Below are 20,061 nucleotides of genomic sequence, written 5' to 3' on the forward strand. Positions count from 1 at the left end.
GATCTCTATCATTATATCATTGAAGCTCTTTTCAATGGGTCAGAATAATTTCACTCTAACTCAGCAAGGATTGTCGATCTGAAATAATCTTAGTGAGCTCTCACAATCCATCAGTGACATCTAGCAGTATATAGTGGCAATCTAGTAGAACTGAAATGAACCTCTAGGTATAGTTAACATGTGATTCAATCCCTCTATTGTGAGTCCTGACTAGATGGTAGGTCATGGATAAATCGTCAAACCTCAATATCAGTCATATGATAGATTAATTAGCTCAAGTCCAGTTGTGACTTCTATGAAAATTCTTTTCTATCAATTATACTGTTGTTGCCATAGGCTCTTGGACTTAGCCTCTCAAATCTCATAGGACTACTCCTCTCTATCAAAATCGATAGATCCTATCTTGATGCGCACCCCATTCCTACAGTGGACTAACTGTCGTCAACATCCACTACAAGGGCTCATTGAGACCTATGTTTATGTGTCAATCAAACTCCAGTAGCCTCACTGCGAGTAGCAGTACCATCTCAAGTCAAAAGATCAGTCACACAATTACAGCATCGAGATAATCACTGATGATTGAATAGAAATTCAAGTGATCTCTCGAATGGTCACGCTCAGTGCCAGTTGTTCTCTAACAACCACCTGCACTTGTCGTCCAATGTCTCTACACAATAGATTAGAGATCTATCTATCCCGAAGAAAGCGATCTATGCGCCAGTCTATCTGGATCTATCATCGTCCTCATGATGATCCTATGATCGAGAGTCTTTAGGAATTAAATACATGTCTCTAATTCTTAACACTTTGAGAATATGTATCGAAACTAATTTTATGGACGATTCAAGGACACATTACACTTGAATGAAAAAAAATTACCTCTTTTATTGATCATATCAATATATTAAGTATAAAATTATACCCTAAAAATATTACAATATATCAGCCATATTGGCTTCTAGGACATACATCTAACAATCTCCCACTGGGATTAAAGTCAATTGGCCACAAATCTAAGTCCTATCTTTTCAAAGTGGACTTTCATTTTTGGGTTGGCTCAACTGCTTAGTCAATGGGTTTGCCATATTTTTCATGGAGTCTACTCTTTGCACCTCGACATGAGATAGTTGCGTATATCGGTGCTCTATGTGTTTGAACTTCTGATGAGATATTGGCTCCTTGGCAAGGGCTATGGTGCCATTGTCTTTGTAGTACTGTATCATAGCATGACATCCAGTTCTACAACTAACATTAAAATCAGATTTCGTCCTATACATCTATAGCACACTCAACCTTTATTGATCGATTACTCAGAATCCTTCTAGTAAATCGAACAAGAATACATCCTCGAATCGCAACTCAGAATCACCTTCAAAGACCAAGAACAAATTCTTAGTCCTTCTTAAATACTTAAAGATATTCTTCACAGCTATCTAGTGTTCATCACTTAGATTCGACTGATACCTGCTCATGACACTCACAGCAAGGACAATATCAGGTCGAGTACATAGCATAGCATACATGAGGCTTTCTATTGTCAAAATATAAGGAATCCTACTCATGTACTGAATCTCCTCAGATGTGATCAGACATATCATCTTGAAGAGACGAATACCATGCCTAAGAGGTAAAAGACCTCTCTTAGAATTTTTCATGTTGAACCTCTTCAGCACCTTCTCTATGTATAGCTTTTGTGACAGGCCAAGCATCCGTTTAGATCTATTTCTATAGACTTCTATTCCGAGAATATAGGACGCTGTCCCTAGATTTTTCATGAAAAATTCTTTGGACAACCATCTTTTGACCATAGTCAGCATGGGAATATCATTCCCAATGAGGAGAATATCATCTGCGTATAGTACGAAGAAGGTGATTGCACTCCCACTAACTCTCTTATATACACAGGGTTCCTCTTCATTTTTGATGAAATCAAATGATTTGATTGCCTCATCAAAATGATGGTTCCAACTTCGAGAAGCCTGCTTTAATCCGTATATGAACTTTTACAGTTTGCAGACTCTGTGATCACCATCACCGAATGTGAAACCCATAGGCTGCTCCATATAGATATCTTCCTCCTCCTCGAGATATCCATTCAGGAAGGCAGTTTTCACATCCAATAGGTACAATATCTTTAGATGGATCCACTAAAGTCTAGACTTGGTTCGAGGGCATCGAGTTAATTTTCGACTTCATTGCATCTAACAACTTCTCAGAATCGATATCAGACATCGTCTCGTCAAAGGTATTAGGATCATCAGTATAACTCCTATCTCCGATAAGGAACATTTCCTTCACTTCCTCTATTAGCATACTTATGTACCTTTCAAAAGGCTGGAAGATTCTGCTAAATCTATGAGGTGGTAGAGAAACATTAACTATTGGCTCATGGACTACGGGTTCTTGAGGATCTATAGCTCTGGGCTCTTCAGAGACTTTCTCTTCAAGCTCTACTAACCTCCCATTGCCGCCATCTTGGATAAACTATTTTTTTAGGAACACGATATTTTGACTCACAATCACATCATAATTTTATGGAAAGTAGAAGCAGTATCCCATGAATTCTTTTGAATACCCTATAAAGCGAGCTATAATAGATCTATCCTCCAACTTTTCTGCCATCTGTCTCTTGACATAGGTCGGACGTCTCCAAATCTTAAAATAACCCAGACTCGACTTCTTACTGAACCATATCTCATATGGTGTGGTAGGAACGGATTTTGATGGAATCCTATTCAATAAGTGAATGACAGTTAACAAGACATGTCCCTAAAGAAATAAGGATAGATCAACGAAGCTCATCATGGATCTGACCATATCCAATAGGGTCCTGTTCTTCCTTTCGGATATCCCATTGAGCTGAGATGTTCTAGGAGGGATACACTGAGAGACTATGCCATTGTCCTTAAGATAATTCAGAAATTTTTGATTAAGATATTCACCTCCTTGATTAGATCGAAGAATCTTAACGGATTTGCCTATCTGCTTTTCTAATTCATCTTCATACCTGAATTTTTTGAACTTTTCAAAGGCTTCAGACTTGTGTTTCATGAGATACATATATCCGTACCGAGACAAATCATTGGTAAAAATAATAAAGTAGGTGTAACCATCCCTGGCCTGCATATCAAATAGCCCACACATGTCGGTGTGTACGAGGGCAAATATCTCTGTGGCCCTTTCCCCATGTCCTACAAAAGGCAACTTGGCCATCTTTTTTCGAAGGTAGGATTCACAAGCTGGATACGGCTTTGGGTTAAGAGAGCCAAGGATCCCATCCTTCTTCAGTCTGTTTATCCTGTCCTCTCCAATATGGCCTAGTCTATGATGCCACAAGTACTTCTGATTAATTTCATTTCTAGATCTCTTTTGGCTTACGGCACTCACTATTTGCTCATTTAGGTTTACATTCGTATCAACATACAAGTGATAAAGACTATCAATTGAAAGATCCCGTACAACCAATTTATTTTATAAATAAATAGAATAAAAATCTTTATTGAAACTAATTTCAAAACCTTCCTGTGCTAGCACAGATATGAAAATTAAATTCTGACTAGCTATAGGAACATAATAACAGTCTTTTAAATCTAATCTAACACCAGACGATAATCAAAGAGGGTAAGTGCCAACGGCCTCCGCAGCAATCTTTGCTCCATTACCGATCCGAAGGATCAAGTCATCTTTCCTCAACCTCTTACTTTCTATCAGACCCTGCATTGAGGTATATATATGAGTACTTGAGCCAGAGTCCAATACCCAACTAGAAGTAGAAGAAATTGTAAGGTTAGATTCAATTACGAGCATATCTTCAAAAGGTTTATCATCCTTTTTGGTCTTCAGGCTCTTCAGGTATTTCGGATAATTTCTTCTCCAGTGGCTTTTAGCATGATAGTGAAAAAACTTTCCCTTTGTCTCAGCCGCTTTTGGACCATCGTTCTTCGGCTTGCTCTCTTTCTTTTGCTTCTTTACGGATTTAACCTTCTTCCTTCCAGTAAACTTTCTTTTAAAAGAAGAAATCTACTCCACAGCGAGAACAATACTCCTTGAACTCTTTAAGGTACCCTCCGTTGTGACCAATATGTTGACAAGTTCGAGAATAGTACAGTCAAGTTTGTTCATATGAAAATTCACGATGAATTGACTGTATGAACTGGTAAGAAATTGAATGATCAGATCCATCTGTAATTCCTTTTGCATATAAGCCCGAGCTTTCCAAACTCCTCAATGTCTTTGATCACTATCATACAGTGCTCATGGACAGACTGACCCTCTTGCATCTTGAGGTTGAAGAGTCTTTTAGATACTTCGAAGCGTACAGTACGATTTTGCTTACCATAAACTCTTGTAAGTGAGTGATCATAGCTCGAGCAGTGGGAATATGCTCGTACTGACTTTACAACTCGTTTGACATAGACGCCAGCACATAACACTTGTCCTGATTATCTTTATCCGTCCACTTCTCAAAAGCAGCTCTCTACTCAGCAGTAATATGGTTTGGTAATACAACAGGATACTGGTCGAGAATATGGCTTAACTTTTCTGAGATCAGGACAATCTTGAGATTTTTGAGCCAGCCTTTGTAATTATTACAGGTCAAACGATTGGTTTCAAGGATGCGAGCTAGAGGGTTTGAGGTGACATGATGGTTTAACTGCAAAAGTAGAGATTCAAGTTAGACTTTTGTACTTAATATTTTAATTTATTTTTGAAAATTTTAAGATGCAAATAATGACTCCTAATTTTTTGGATCCCTCCACTCTTCGAGAAGAAAACAAAAATCCTGACGCGACAAAAGATTCCTAGTGGGTGTTGCAGTCCCACCGATGACATGCACCTCACCTAACAGTTATTGATAACATGCACACGATGCGTAAGCAACTCCTTATCCAGATACTTTACTAAGCATGTTGCAGCGACTTGGTCTCTAAATCATATGGGCTCACTTAACAGTTATTGCCCACACTTCTTAGTTAAGTCCGATCCACCGTTCACAAACAGGTGCAAGGCCGTCATTGGATTCCTCACTTAACAATTATTAGGTCCAACTCCATCCTTATCTTGGAGCAACTCTTTGCTAATAGAGTGGTTGCGTGTTCCCGATACAACTGAACCACTGTGACCAGTCGAGAACAGTCAACGTCGATAGCACACCTGCACATCTACAATGGTGGAAGACCTATGGACTTAATATTTGTGGAGAGGTTTAGGTTTAGATCTCATCTAATCAATCATCGTATGATCGATCTAAGTGGCATGGGCTAAACCAGATTGCTAAGCAATCTAATTCAAGACCCAACCTTCCAAATTGACCAGATAAGTAGAGATCGGTGGGGGTCCCCCGTTGCCTTCACCAATAGATTGATCGGATCGGCTAACGAAATCAATTAAATAATCACATCTCATTAACTTGTCTTAGACACCAATAGATCGATTGATCAGAATTGGTTAGCTCAAGCGAATCGAGCTCAAACCAACGAGCCAAATTAGGTCCTTAGGTTAATCGATTCTACATATAGAACTCGATCGATTTGATCGACAATAATTGTATGATTATTAATTTAATTGATCTAACTCAATTCAATACTTGACTTGATTTGATCAATTACTTAATCGAATTAGACCCATATGACTCAAATAAAAAACTTTAGATGTAATCCTATTACATGACTTAATTTTTGATTTTTTCATGACCAAAACTCTCATGCACAAACACAAATTTCAGATTCTAAAATCATATTTCAGATCTAAATTCTTTGTATGAAAGTAAGTTTTAAAATATAAAAATAATTTTTAGATTTTAATATACAAATATACATTATATATATGCATGTATAATTAGATCTAAACAAAATTTCAGATCCAAGCATGATATCATATATCTCATATACTAATCATGAATGAGACTAAAAATAAATTTATGATCTAAATATGTAATCATATATCACATATATGAATCAAAATTTAGATTATAAAAAAATTTTAGATTTCATGCATGCATTTATATTTCATATGAACATTAATTAAAACTTTTACTAGATCAAAATTCAGATCTATGCATGCAACAACATATCAACTATATGTTCTAAAACTAAATCTAAAATTAAATTTTAGATTTGAAGATCCATCCATACATCTTATGTATCAAAAAAAAAATTAATTTTGAAATCTTTTCAAAAATATATGTATCAAAATTTAGCATATGAAAATCCATGGCTCTGACATCACTGTTGGAATTCTGGATTTAGTGCATGCATATGTGTTTCAAAACTTTTATTTTCTAAACACCGCAGTGAAAAATAAGATTAAAATATTTTTAATCTAAATTTTGCATACATAAAAATATAAATCACATGGATCTATTTCATATGCTGAAATTGATATATGCTGAAATTCAGATTGTAATCAAATCACATACTTATTTCGTAATCTCTTTCTTCAAAACTAGATCTGAAAGAGACGAGACTCTCTGTTAGCCGTACAAGTATCCGACCTCTACCAGTATCCACTTAGGATCAGCCTAGAAAAATCTTCTATAATCTAAATTTTGATTCTTCAAAATTCAGCCTGTCGAATCTGAACGAAGCATGGATCGTGATCAACACTTGATCTTTCTCCTTGATCTTTTTCTTCTACTCTTCTCTAGAGTTTCTCTTAACTATGTGCTGCTACCAGATCCTAAAAACCAACAAAAAAGAAGCACCCAAACTCCTTTAGGCATGAAACTCTTTGAGACGCACGTCCCAAGGAAGAGATATATAGAACAACCGAGAGAAGAGAAAGGGAGAGGAAGAGAGGGCATAGGGAGAGCCTTTGGGTGTGAGGGACTGCTGGTTTTGATACTCTAGAGACCTTAGGGGAGGTCTCTTTAAATAGGCATAAGGATTGAATCCTATTCAATCTCATAATACAAATCCTATTTGTATTAGGATTCTTATTAACTTAAGTTATCCAACTTACATTAGGAAGCCCATTAGGCACCAACTATTAGAGCTCTTGCACCCATAATTAGACACCCTCTTTTGCATTCAAGAGACACCCCATAATTAAAACCAAAGACATTCTAATTAATGGACACGTCCAAATTGATCAAATCAAAGTGACGCCCCATAATAATTATCAAGGAGATTCATAAGAAACTTACACCCTTAATTTATATGATCCATAACCTTAGACACCCAATAATTGGAGTCTCATAAATCTTATTCATGTGGATTATTAGCAGATAATTAAGTTAGAATTATCTTATCAAATAAGTAATCCTAACGGAAAGAGGAATTGGCTCCAACTATGTGCTAGCAAGGTTATCATGAATCCAATAGATTTCTCTAAACCCAATTGACACTTCATAAGCTCAATTTCTTATTCCAAGTCTAATTTCTTTGTTGTGTGACCCCATAGGTTCAATTCTATTGGGTAGTAAGATATACAATGATCTCTATCATTATATCATTGAAACTCTTTTCAATGGATCGGAACGATTCCACTCTAACTCAGCAAGGATTATCGATCCGGAACAATCTTAGTGAGCTCTCACAATCCATCAGTGACACCTAGCAGTATGTAGTGACAATCCAGTAGAACTGAAATAAATCTCTAGGTGTAGTTAACGTGTGATTCAGTCTCTCTATTGTGAGTTCTGACTAGATGGCAGGTCATGGATAAATCGTCAAACCTCAACATCAGTCATATGATAGATTGATTAGCTCGAGTTCAGTTGTGACTTTTATGGAAACTCTTTTCCATCAATCACACTGTTGTGGCCACAGACTCTTGGACTTAGCCTCTCAAATTCTATAGGACTACTCTTCTCTATTAAGGTCGATAGATCCTATCTTGATGCATACCCCACTGCTGCAGTGGACCAACTGTTGCCAACATTCACTACAAGGGCTCATTGAGATCCATGTTTATGTGTCAATCAAACTCGAGCAGACTCACTGTGAGTACCAGCACCATCTCAAGTCAAAGGACCAGTCACATAACTACATCATTGACACAATCACTGACGATTGAATAGAAATCCAAGTGATCTCTCGTATGGTCACACTTAATGCTAGTTGTTCTCTAACAATCACTCACACTTGTCGTCCTGTGTCTTTACATAGTAGATTAGAGATCCATCTATTCCGAATGAAGTGATTTGTGCGCTAGTCTATCCGGATCTATCATCGTCTTCATGATGATCCTATGATCGGGAGCCTTTAGGAATTAAATACATGTCTCTAATTCTCAACACTTTGAGAATATGTATCGAAACTAATTCTATAAATGATTCAAGGACACATTACACTTGAATGAAAAAGAACTTGTCCCTTTTATTGATCATATCAATATATTAAGTACAAATTGTATCTTAAAAATATTATAATGTGTCAGGCATATTAGCTTTTAGGACATACATCTAACATTTTGTGCCCGCACGTTGCGTGCTGGTTCTACATCACATAATGTATCATTTATTAAAATTAATTATTAATTTTGATAATAAATAAATAAATAATAATTTAAAATGAGTATTGATGAGCATTATATATCATCAATAATGAAAAATTTTCTTTTAAACAATATCCAATCATTGTCAATAATAAATTCATGAAACTCGAAATAGTAAATCAATGGCAAAATACCGTCCATCTAAATTTCTGATGTCAATCTACATTCTCGGCTACATATATAAGTGAGCTTTAATTGTAAAAGTATAATAACATAATGCTTTAATAATATAATTTAATTCATATGAGCGGATTTTAATTCAGTCATGTAATTACATATTGTTTTTCATTCTCTCTCTTCATTTTTAATGAGTGCATGTTTGAAGAATAGAATGCTTTTCACACACTCTCTTTATTTTCACGTGGTATATTTAAGATTTATTTTGATCCATATGATATTCATAGATGAGAATTTATTGTTTAAGTAGACAGTTTAAATTACTAATCTACATTCTCTCAATTTCAGCTTTCATATATATATATATATATATATATATATATATATATATATATATATATATATATATATATATATATATATTATAGATTGGCTTGGCAAACAGACTTTTTTTGGGTATCATAATCTGGCTATTATTTTGCATGAAGATCGCACCGGTGAAGCTTGTAGACGAAGACGATAGCGATGGAGCAAATTTCTATGGGTACAAGAGTTGCTGCTGGTTATGAATAGCCAATTATAGCTGGGTCTTATATCATCTTGGAAGTTGGAACAGGTTCGAATCTGAAATCTGGGAACTGGATTTTTGCTGTGGCTGGATTTGTAGCAGGTTCACTTTGCTAACGGGGTTATACTGTTGTTGGTGGGTTCCTTTTAGTTGGAGTGGCAGCATGTTGTTTCTGGACTTTGATTTTATGAAAGAATAGTCTCTGGCTCCAGGTTTCACCAAAAAAAAAAAAAAAAACCGACGGGTGCGTGCACCTTAGCGGTGCTACGCGCCCGAGCTTTAGACCACACGCACCAGTAGCCTTGGCTGCTGCTGCGTGCCACCTTTTCCTCGCCCCCATTTCTCCCCCTCCCTCTCTCTCGAATTCTCTAGAGGCCAAAACAAAGAGTCAAAGACCAAGAGCCCAAACTAACTGCATCGTTACGAATCCCTTGCAACTCGTAGCGCGGGATTTCACTGCACATCAGAGTAGATCAACCTCAATCTCCTTTCTAGAATTGATTACACCCATCTTACTCGTTTCCGTTCTCTTTTCCATTGCTTCAGAACAAGAGAAGGTATCCAGAAAGAGAAGACGAGAGAAGGGAATTCCCAGATGAGGTCGATTGTCTCGCGTTTGATCCATTCGAAGTCCTCCCTCTCTCGATTATAGTATGCCCACCGTTCCTCTGATTTTTGTCCTTTTATACAGCCATTTCTCGTAATTTGTAATCTGATAAAATTCGTTGTCTTTTATGTAAAAAAAGGCTTAACAATACCATCATATGCTATTGTAACTGCCATTTGTTTAAATAATCTGTGCCAAGAAGCAAATAAAAATGAGAGAGATAAAAAGAAGAAAGTAGCTGCACTTTCTTCATTAAAATCTGTTAGGCTGGTTCTGTTCTTGATCCCCCGGAGGATGATGGGAGGAGAACCATTAATCTTTTGATTTAATGGTATGAGAATTTCCCAGGCCAAACAGTTGGGGTAGCGCCTCCCGTTATATCTACATGTAACCTCCTCCCAGTGGATTCTGTTTTGTCTATCTGCAATCCATAGTTTAGGTTCTTGTTGGAAATTAGGGATTTATTGGTCTTTATTATGCTAGGTTATAGACAAAATGTTGGTTTTTCAGAGCTTCAATATGTTAGGAAACTTATAAGTTGTAGTAGTAAAACAGCTCTTTTTTGTAAGTATTGATACAGCATTCTTGTGAACAGGCCGTAACCTATCTAGATAGTTTAGTATACATGTTGGTAGCTATCAGCTTTGTTATCTACCTAAAATGTTTAGTATGCATGTTATTTTTCTGGCCATTTCAATATTAATAATGTTGGCAATTGTTTTTCTAACCTTGTGTCATGCTTCCCAGTCATTTACTCGACAACATTTCCTTTTTTATATATAAAAATTTCTCTGACTCTCTATTTCTATGTTATTAGTTTCAGTACATCAGGTCTATTAAGCAATGGCAGGTTATTGTCTACTGATTCTAATCACGTAGATGAGCCTTTCAAAGTAGAGGAAGCAGAGACACTCAAAGTGCCACCGCCTCCATCAGATAAGGTTGTCTCAAATTACTTTTGGAACATGGTTCACATTGCTCATTTACATGTATGGTATGTCCTGGGTTCGTTCTGATAACCCTTCTCTAAATATTCCTTGTCTTCTCTTGTTACAGTTGCTGGTATTGGGCGGCAATGGTTTTGTTGGTTCACATGTTTGCAAAGAAGCTTTAGTGCATGGCTTGTCTGTTTCTAGTCTTAGCAGGTAGTGTATTTTTGGAATCACATGATTCAATTTAGGGCTTTTGTGCCTTGAGTACTAATCGGGTCTGCATCTATCTTTCTTTATATTTTCTTGGTAAAGTAAAATTCACATAGTATGCTCTTGTATATATATTTCCATTATGAGAATCAACTGATTAGTGAAGATACTTGGCTTGTCAAATTGCCTGCTACAATAGAGATGGAAATGAGTAGCAGGGACGGTAAAGTGGGAACTTCTTGCTTGGAGTTAATGGTAGATATAAGAGCAGAAAGAGAAAATTTACTGGCTAAGCTGGACAAGGGGAAGAGAGTTCAACATTGGCACACTCATATCAAACCTCAGTAGAGTCCATAAAACCTCAAGAACTGGTGATAAAAGGACTGGGCATGGAAAATAATAGAATATCTATTTCCGCGAAACAACTGCATGTAATGCACTGAACATCTTTCTGTGAAATCATTATAGCTGAAGTGGTTCTTATTTTATCTGTGAAAATTGAGTGGGAACTGGGAAGAATAAGGAGGTTCCATGCATAAGTTTGATGAGCATATTGTTGGCATTGGAAGATTTTTAAATAACAACTTTTCGTTGCTTATGCCTTTTTGAAAATTGGGTGTCATGTATGACTCTACTTTGAACTAGGATTCCTCTGGGAAATATTCCATCTATAAAGAGACAGTGGCCCTTCTATTGGTGGATTGTGACAAATCTAATATGATATGTTGCTTCACAAGAAGGTGGTGTTCAGGTTTTTGCCAGCCAAAACAATGGAGAGCACTGTATTTTCTGTTCTTAGTGGAAATATACATCTTTGTTGCAATTTTAACACAATTGCATTTGGGGGGTGTTTGGTTCATGATGGGAATTGGAATGTATTGGAATGGGAATTGGAATGGCTATATCCCTTGAAGCATTTGGTCCATGACCGGAATCAAAATCACAATCGAGATTTGAATCCTTAGGGGAGAGTTGGGATTGGGTTTTAGGGGGATTGAGCCATTCCTATTCCATCCCGGAACCAGAGTCCGAATGGGACTCTCCCCAATCAAATGGTTGGAGTGGGAGTCATCTATTCCCATTCCCATTCTAGATCCCAACTCTCCCACCCAAACACCCCGTTAAAGGTGTCTTACCATGCTCTATATCTAGAGTTCTGTATATTGTAGGATAGTCCAATTCTATTGAAGTGGTCATGGACCTTTCCCTTGCATCTTTGCCGCTTGTGAGCACAAATGGTGGAAAAATAAATTCACTACTTTGGCTAAGATATCACACATGGAACCATTAAAAGAATAGAAAAGTGGACTGCTGAAAATCAGGCTCTCAGATTCTAGCTATATTTTTTGCTTAGCCCTGGTTATAGGATATGAATTCTCTGATTTTGATACTCCTGAGTCCTGATGCACTCAAAATTATGTTCCAATTCTAGCAACTTGTAAATTGCAAGTTCTGATTCAACATAGTTTCAATCGGTGGCTCCATTTTGGCTGTCCTTAAGAATGAAATGTCTATGTTCCATTTTCTCTTCACATAGTTTATATTTTACCTTTCCATGTCAGGGTGATTTTTATATTTATGCCAATATGTTGCTTGAACTAGCTTAATGTAGTTGGTGTCCTTTGTTCAGTAGGTTTTATATTTTCTGCTGTTGTCAACTACTTCTTCACTATTTACTTGTTCTATAATTTCTGGCTGCAAAAATATATGTTTACATATAATTTTAGATGCATTCACCTTTCTATCTAGAATAACTTAATCTTTTATTGGATTCTGTTTTTTTCTGGGTGGGGGTGGGGATTGTTCTAACTTCGTGCCTTTATAGTATACGGTAATTTGAACCTTCAAAGAAACCTACTTGGACTATCAACATGCTTCTATTTGTTTCTCAGATCTGGAAGGTCATCGATACATGAATCATGGGCTGATAAAGTTGTGTGGCACCAAGGTAGAACATCTAATATAAGCACATTGCTTTGTTCTTGGAACTACATTTTGGTGAAGTTTGAAACTTGTTTCTCTTTGGCAGGAAACCTTCTCTTACCTGATTCATTGAAGGATGTTATGAATGGTGTAACTGCTGTGGTATGCCATTGCTTGCTTAGATACTCTATAGTCTATACTACTTAGCATTAGCACATGAGGAGTATATTTGAAGTTTTAAACATCAGAAAATGGCTTGGGGGTAGTTGCAGTTAAATTGGAGATGTTGGTGGTGGCGGCGGCCTCATTAATTTAGCTTGGAGACTGAATATTTATAAATTTGTTGCCTTTTTTCCATATATTCTCCCTTGACCGTAACCTTGTTCTATAGAAGTAATTTTGGAGTGTGAGATGACATGATCTCTATTATTTTATTCCCATTTTCTTGATAATATTTTAGAAGTTGGATTTGTTTCTCAGTTTCTTTTGCCCTCTTTTCCCTTTTTCTCTGGACCTAAAACGAGTGTAAGGCAGGATGAGGGCTGATATCTGATGTCTACCTTAAAAAGCAATGCTGTTTTCTTTGATTGAAATTGGACTTAATAATAATAAAAAAGAGTCAAGGTATGGAGAAAAATGAAATGTTTATGTTTGATTCCAATACAAGAAGCTTATTGCTTATGGATATGATACATCATCGCTTTTCTTTTATGGGTCTTATCCGATTGGTGCCTGCACGATCATTTTAATAGTCTGCTGCTGCTTGTCTTGATCCTCAGTCTTGCCTTGTATCGGATTGGGGTGTTTTCCTATTTATTAGGATCTTGAATGGTTACGGCTGCCACTCTCTCCAACTTTGCTGGCTTATGTTGATCACATTTTGGCAGACAGCTTCTCTTTATGCGAACAATATACACCACATATCATTATGTACAAAATTTAGAAAGAACAGAACAATTATGTCTAAACTTTGCAGAACCACCTTTTTATTTGTAATTTCTGACCTAAATACATGCAAGATTGTAGTTAAGTAATGTTATGCATTGTTAAATAATTAATACCCAAAACCTCTTGCAGATATCATGTGTTGGAGGCTTCGGGTCAAATTCTCATATGTATAAGATCAATGGAACTGCAAACATCAATGCTATCAGAGCAGCTTCTGAGCAAGGTATTTACATGTTACTGTATTTTCTTATTACCATCAGATATCATCCTTTGAAAACCAAAATTGTCTTTCAGAATACCAGAAAACTAAGGCCAGAAGAAAGAGAACAGTGGAAAATTACATAAAATATTTGATTATACTGGTAAATAGTCTGAGGTGATGGACTGGAACAACTGGGCTAAATCCACTTCCAGCTCTGTGGTATCAAACCCAAAAATATGTGGTGAGAAAAAAAGAAAAAAAAGATTTTGTGAATCATTAGGCAAAGTCAGCATCAGCACATGGGGAGGTCAATAGTATTTTAATCCAAAAGGACTTGAAAACTTACACATTGAATTGTTTTGAAAATTACTAGCTTGAAAATTTCTGCTATTTATTTGTTTGTAAATTCTGTTGTTTTTAATTTCATTACCTTGATTCATTATTCTATATTTCTGTGCATATTTCTCTCACTTCATATATTTATTTTCTTAATATTTTCCTGTACATCATGAGCATGGGCATATCTTTTAGTTGCATGGACATGCGTGGTTGATATTTTTTTTCTTCATATTTTAAATTGCTTAGTGTTCAAAATAAAAGTCTAATTTCCTTTTTGTTCTCTCTGCTTGACTTGTGTATGCTGTACCTGTTACAATGTTTTTTGTTTTGGTTGGTGGTGGGTTACAAGAAAGAAAAACAATACAGAAAGATATGTCTATTTATGTCTTGTTGCCTTATTAGTCTTTTTTAATACAGTTACTAGCATACATCTTATGACTGTTCATGCAGGCTGTTTAGTTGTCCTTGTTCTAGATGAAATGTACGCCAGTGGTTAAAAATTCAATTATCTGGCACCTTATGTCCTTGTTATTGCAGGCGTAAAAAGATTTGTATATATCTCAGCTGCTGATTTTGGTCTCGCAAATTATCTGTTACAAGGTTATTATGAGGGAAAGGTATTGTCCTTAAATAATCTAGATGTTTAATTGTATCTTTTTTGGGAACTACAGCAGTAAGTTTAGCTTAAGACACCATAATGATTCAGCTACATGTAAAAAATTTATATATATCTCGGCTGCTGATTTGGTGTTGCAAGTTATGTGTTACAAGGTTATTATGAGGGAAAGGTATTGTTATTTAATAATCTAGATGTTTAATTGTATCTTTTCTGGGAACTATGGCGGTAAGTTAAGCTTAAGAATCATAATAGTTCAGATGCAAGTTTTAATTACTTGTAGTTAAGAAAATAGGACTTGAGGTGTATAATCATCTAGACATTGCTAAACTATTCCATTGCTTATAGTTTTAACAAAAAAAATCATGGTCATTCATAGATTATTAATGAATGTCGACACCTCAGTATATAATCTAGAACTTTGTAGTTGACATACTGCAGTTATTAAAGATTTCTAGTGGACTCAATACCTAAAGTTATTAGTTGTTTGATCTACCAGTCAGTGGAACTTCTAGAGCAGTAACCACAAAGAAAACCCATTACATCTATATGTTGCACTGGCTCTATGAATCTTATGGTTGCAACGAACTGTCATGATTTAAATGAGATTTGTAGTTCCAGTTCTAACAACTTTTGGAAATGATTTGTGTTTGTCAGAAGAAGTTGCATCTAGCTGAAACACGATTCAGCTGAACCTAGCGGTGCTCTCTGGTGGTCTTGCTTCAACTGTGACTTGTTCTTGAAAAGTCTTCAGTTCTGGGTTGATCCACCATAACAGGTCAAACTACTAAAGTTGAAACTTAAGGACTTGATCTATTGTAACTCATTTAACTTGAGTAAAAATTGCCAAAAATATGAAATTAGAAGTCTAGATAGGTTGAAATTGTGAAGGACCATGACTTGAGCTGATCAAATTGTGGCCTTAATAAATTTCTCATTCATCGGTTTGTATTTAGTTTACATGTAGTTCATACTGACTACTTAGGTAAATTAGACAGTCTTCTTACAAATTGATAACTTTTTAATTAGATGAGCATGCTGTTGACATTGACAGAGCCATCAACAAAGTCAATGTCTCATAAGACTATCACTGAGAAAAAGGTGATGTCTATATAGTAGCTGTGAATCTGACAGAAAAAATTATAACTACTTTGAGTGTTATGCTTTGAGGTTGCAGATTTTTCTTTTCTTCTCTCTCTCTCTCTCTTGCTCTCTCTCTTTTGGCCCAGTGGTGAACTTTTATTTCCGTAGCTCTCCACATAATATTTTGTCTATGGTTTATCATTCTTCTGCAACCTTATCATGAACTTCAGCTATCTGTTATTTGGTGGCTCAAAATAGTAGATGTTGATGCTAAACACTTACGGGCATGCAGAATTATTTTAATTCATAAATGCTGGTGCACAATTGTTAAATATTTAATGCTGTAGTGCATGATGAAGTATGTTTCACCTCATCAACATCTACTATTTTGAGCCACTGAGGTGACATGCACAGAAACAGTTAAGATATGATGATAATTAAATTAGACTAGGCTGTTGTACAATGTGGTCGTGATTCTCAATCTCTTCATCACTATTGTTTTGATATAATAAAGCATAGCCATGACCATAATTATCAAGCCTTGTCCCCTGTTGGTTTAGCAGAATACAATTAAGAAAGTATTAACAAACCTAAAAAGTGGAACAAAAAGAGAGACACTTCCTATCATTTATTGACACTAGAATATGTAGACCAGAGTGTGTGCATGGGATCTGTAGTATCATTATGGTCAAAAACATGTGCTATGAAAATGATAACTTATCTAGCTGTTATCCATTATATTTTGTAAGCAAAATGAGAATATGGTCATTGTGTTTATGAATTTGGCTGGTTAGATAGTGGTTGTACAACATGTTCAGTATGTGCATAAGTTGTTTCTTGTGCTTTGCATTTTTGTACTATTAGAGGTATAGTCAACTTCAGGTGTATACATTGGGAATTTCCCCTAGTTCAGTATATCATAAATATTTAAGGTATCATAGCATCGCTTATCTTCCTAGACATCCACAACTTTGGAGACATGCCATGAGAGATCTGCTTGTCTATTGCCAGTCTCTATCAGTGGATGGAGGGAGCTATCAGCCTGTCCTCTTTGAGTTAACTTCTTTGTGCTCATTAATTTATATGGTTACCTATTGGTGTTTAACTGCAAAACATTTGTTGGATACACAACAATTTTTGAGAGTCCAAGGAAATGTTATAAATAACATCCAATTCTTTAAATACCTTTGAATTTATAAACTGATTGCTGGGGCCCCTACTTTTCTGTCCAAACAAAAAAGTGGGGAAGTTGCCATTCAGATGAAATTTTGATGTTGGTATGAGCTTGAACATTACTTCGATACATGGTTGTCAAGTGGAGACCTAAAGTGTAACTAGGCTGTTTTAAATTATTTTCATCTTTGTCATCCATCTAACTTCATCAGTATGCTTTTTGAGAGCTACCATATGCATTGAAATGACACCTTCCTTGAAATAATCAGGTTTTTGATTCAGTTGATTTGGGCATTGATTTGAGACCATGTTGTTCATCTTGAAATTTATCATCACTTCTCTTCAGGTTGTTCTCTATGGTTCTTTTGGTTGTTGGATTTGATCTTCTCTGCCTCTTGAATCTACTTGCTTCAATCCATTTAGGCCAGCATGCTCTGCCATTTTATTTTGTTCCTAGCGTTGTTCTCTGTCATCTCTTGCTCACTTTTTGACATTTTGGAGGCTCTGGATCTCATTTCCTTATCTTGGATCTGTATGTTCTCGATACTTTGTCTGTTTGTATTTGCAACATGGCATACAAATGGAGAAATATATTTGACTGTTCAATAGAACCAGAATGCAGTTAATGAAGTCAATATTTACTTATGAATTGTTTGATGGTCAGATGCCAGGAAGGTCTCTGAAGATTTTGCCTGATAATGGTCAAGAACAATGTTGTTATATTGTTGCATTATTGCATTTTACAGAATGGCACTAATTCATGAGATAAATGTTGTAGATATTGGAATACTGATGTGGATGGGTGGTAAAACTATGAAGGATAGGGTTAAAAACTCGTATACTGAATGCAGCTTAAATTTGCATAGCACAAGGCATTAGTGATGACTGATCGAGATGGTATAATTATGTGCGATGAAGACTGGAGGGAAGGTTAATGTGTAAGTGCTCTGGGATGTGTAATGGGGAGTGTGTTGACTTGGGAATGGATCCATGGACATGTAAGTGGTCAAATGAGGGGAAAAGTAAGTTTAGTGGAAACAGTTTTGGTTGGATCATATTCTAGGAGCACTTAACCCTTATAGGAACTAATTTCAAAAGATTTATTATACCATCCTAGAGAAGCTAGATAAGCTTTGTTGGTGATGATTAACTTTTTGACATGGGAGACTGACTTGTCATATCTTGACTGCATGTGACAACAGAAAGTGTAGTATGCTTGTAGACTGTTGCTAGCTTCCTGGGATTCTTGACCTATCATTTGTGAGTTTTCTTGATGTAAATATTTTTTGCTTTTTATTCATCTTCCTAGCTTTACCACTTCTTTGCTTTTTTTTTTTATTCATCTTCCTAGCTTTATCAGTTCTGTTCATGATTGTGATCTTGCGCTAGCTTTGTGCGCATCTATCATTCATGACAAAAAACTTGTTCATTTATGGCACAGAGAGCTGCTGAAGCAGAGTTGTTAACAAAATTTACATATGGAGGTCAGTTTCCTTGATCTTAGTTTCATTGATTTTAGCTGTATTGAATCCAAAACCTTATTTTTTTGAAAGCTTGTTAGGAATTGTTACTTTATTAATGGTAATAAATCAGAAATTCTTTTAGTTTATAGAACAAGGGCTTTCAGGAAGCCTCACGGTGCATTGCAAGCATGTGGAGAACCTTAAGATTGCTTGAGAGCTCACATTGCATGTTATTTTTTTTAACAGGAATTGTACTCAGGCCCGGTTATATACTTGCATGTTATTTTTTTTAACAGGAGTATACTCAGGCCCGGTTTTATATATGGGACTCGCCAAGTTGGGAGTACGAAGATACCTCTAGGTATTATTGGGTCACCACTTGAGATGGTAAAATCTCTCTCTCACACGCACACATTCAGTCCGCCACACTTTTCTTATACATGCAATGATAAGATCGAACTGGGAAGACCTGGAATCACTAGTTCACACTTTTCTTATACATGCAATGATAAGATCGAACTGGGAAGACCTGGAATCACTAGTTCAATTGTGTGCACTGTGCAGGTCTTTCGGCGTGCAAAACCACTCAGTCAAATCCCACTTGTGGGTCCTCTCTTCACTCCTCCAGTGAATGTTACCTCTGTTGCAAAGGTTGCTGTGAGAGCTGCAACGGATCCAGTTTTCCCTCCAGGCATTGTTGATGTATATGGTATCCTGCGCTATGGTGAGCAAAAGTGACCTCCTGCCCCGGGGAAATGATCACAAATCAGCACCATCTCAAGGTGCAAAATTTACTTTTGTTCCTCCCATTCAGGCCATAAAGGATGATAAAAATTCTGTTCATCAAATTCTGGCCAAGTAATAAGAATGCATGAGTTTATGCAGAGCTCAACTCTTGTCCGTTTTCATGCACTCAGTTTTCCATGGGCGGTTGTTTTGGTGTAAAAATAGCTTTTCCTTATAAGATGTGATTCTTAAATTGGCTTCTGTGCCTTGGCCACATGTCCCCATGTTCTGCCAAAATTTCGGTCGATGATTAATGGTCGGCATGTCATGGTAGTGGGAGGCTATGTTGGGAGTATTAGGTTGGTTTCTTGTGACTTCTCTTTGCTGGTTGGTCATGGCCAATGCTTTCAGAGTTGCACCAGTTCAAGGGTGGAGATGACCTATCGTGTGACTGATGACTTTGGCTAATTTCACTTGAACCACAGGACGGCATGGCACTTCTATTCATGGCTTCCTAAGCTACCATTCATTGCTGACCTACACATCCTAAGCTACCATACATCAATTCCAACGACAACAAAAACCAAAAAAAAAAAAAAAAAAAAAAAAAAAAAAAAAAACTCTCCTTGAGTTCTAGGTTCTATGGTTCTATACTTCT

At 36.3% G+C, this 20,061-nt stretch overlaps 1 protein-coding gene across 3 annotated transcripts; it reads left to right on the forward strand.

Annotated features, from left to right (window-relative positions):
• Positions 1 to 9,469: 9,469 nt before the first annotated feature.
• LOC105050669 (uncharacterized protein At1g32220, chloroplastic) lies at positions 9,470 to 19,664 on the forward strand. 3 transcript variants are annotated; one of them, XM_073261813.1, is made up of 11 exons: positions 9,470 to 9,649; positions 9,728 to 9,832; positions 10,606 to 10,729; positions 10,845 to 10,933; positions 12,823 to 12,878; positions 12,960 to 13,015; positions 13,931 to 14,024; positions 14,880 to 14,959; positions 18,656 to 18,702; positions 18,977 to 19,064; positions 19,242 to 19,664. In XM_073261813.1, the coding sequence occupies exons 2-11, from the start codon at positions 9,777 to 9,779 to the stop codon at positions 19,413 to 19,415; spliced, it is 864 nt and encodes a 287-aa protein (XP_073117914.1). In that variant the 5' UTR covers positions 9,470 to 9,649; positions 9,728 to 9,776; the 3' UTR covers positions 19,416 to 19,664. The 3 variants fall into 3 exon arrangements, with proteins under 3 accessions (XP_073117914.1, XP_073117912.1, XP_073117913.1); XM_073261811.1 differs by lacking the exons at positions 18,977 to 19,064; positions 19,242 to 19,664 and having other exon boundaries at positions 9,472 to 9,649; positions 18,656 to 18,959; XM_073261812.1 differs by lacking the exons at positions 18,977 to 19,064; positions 19,242 to 19,664 and having other exon boundaries at positions 9,472 to 9,832; positions 18,656 to 18,962.
• The last annotated feature ends 397 nt before the right edge of the window (positions 19,665 to 20,061 follow it).

This window comes from Elaeis guineensis, chromosome 8, assembly GCF_000442705.2.
Source record: "Elaeis guineensis isolate ETL-2024a chromosome 8, EG11, whole genome shotgun sequence".
NCBI lineage: Eukaryota > Viridiplantae > Streptophyta > Magnoliopsida > Arecales > Arecaceae > Elaeis > Elaeis guineensis.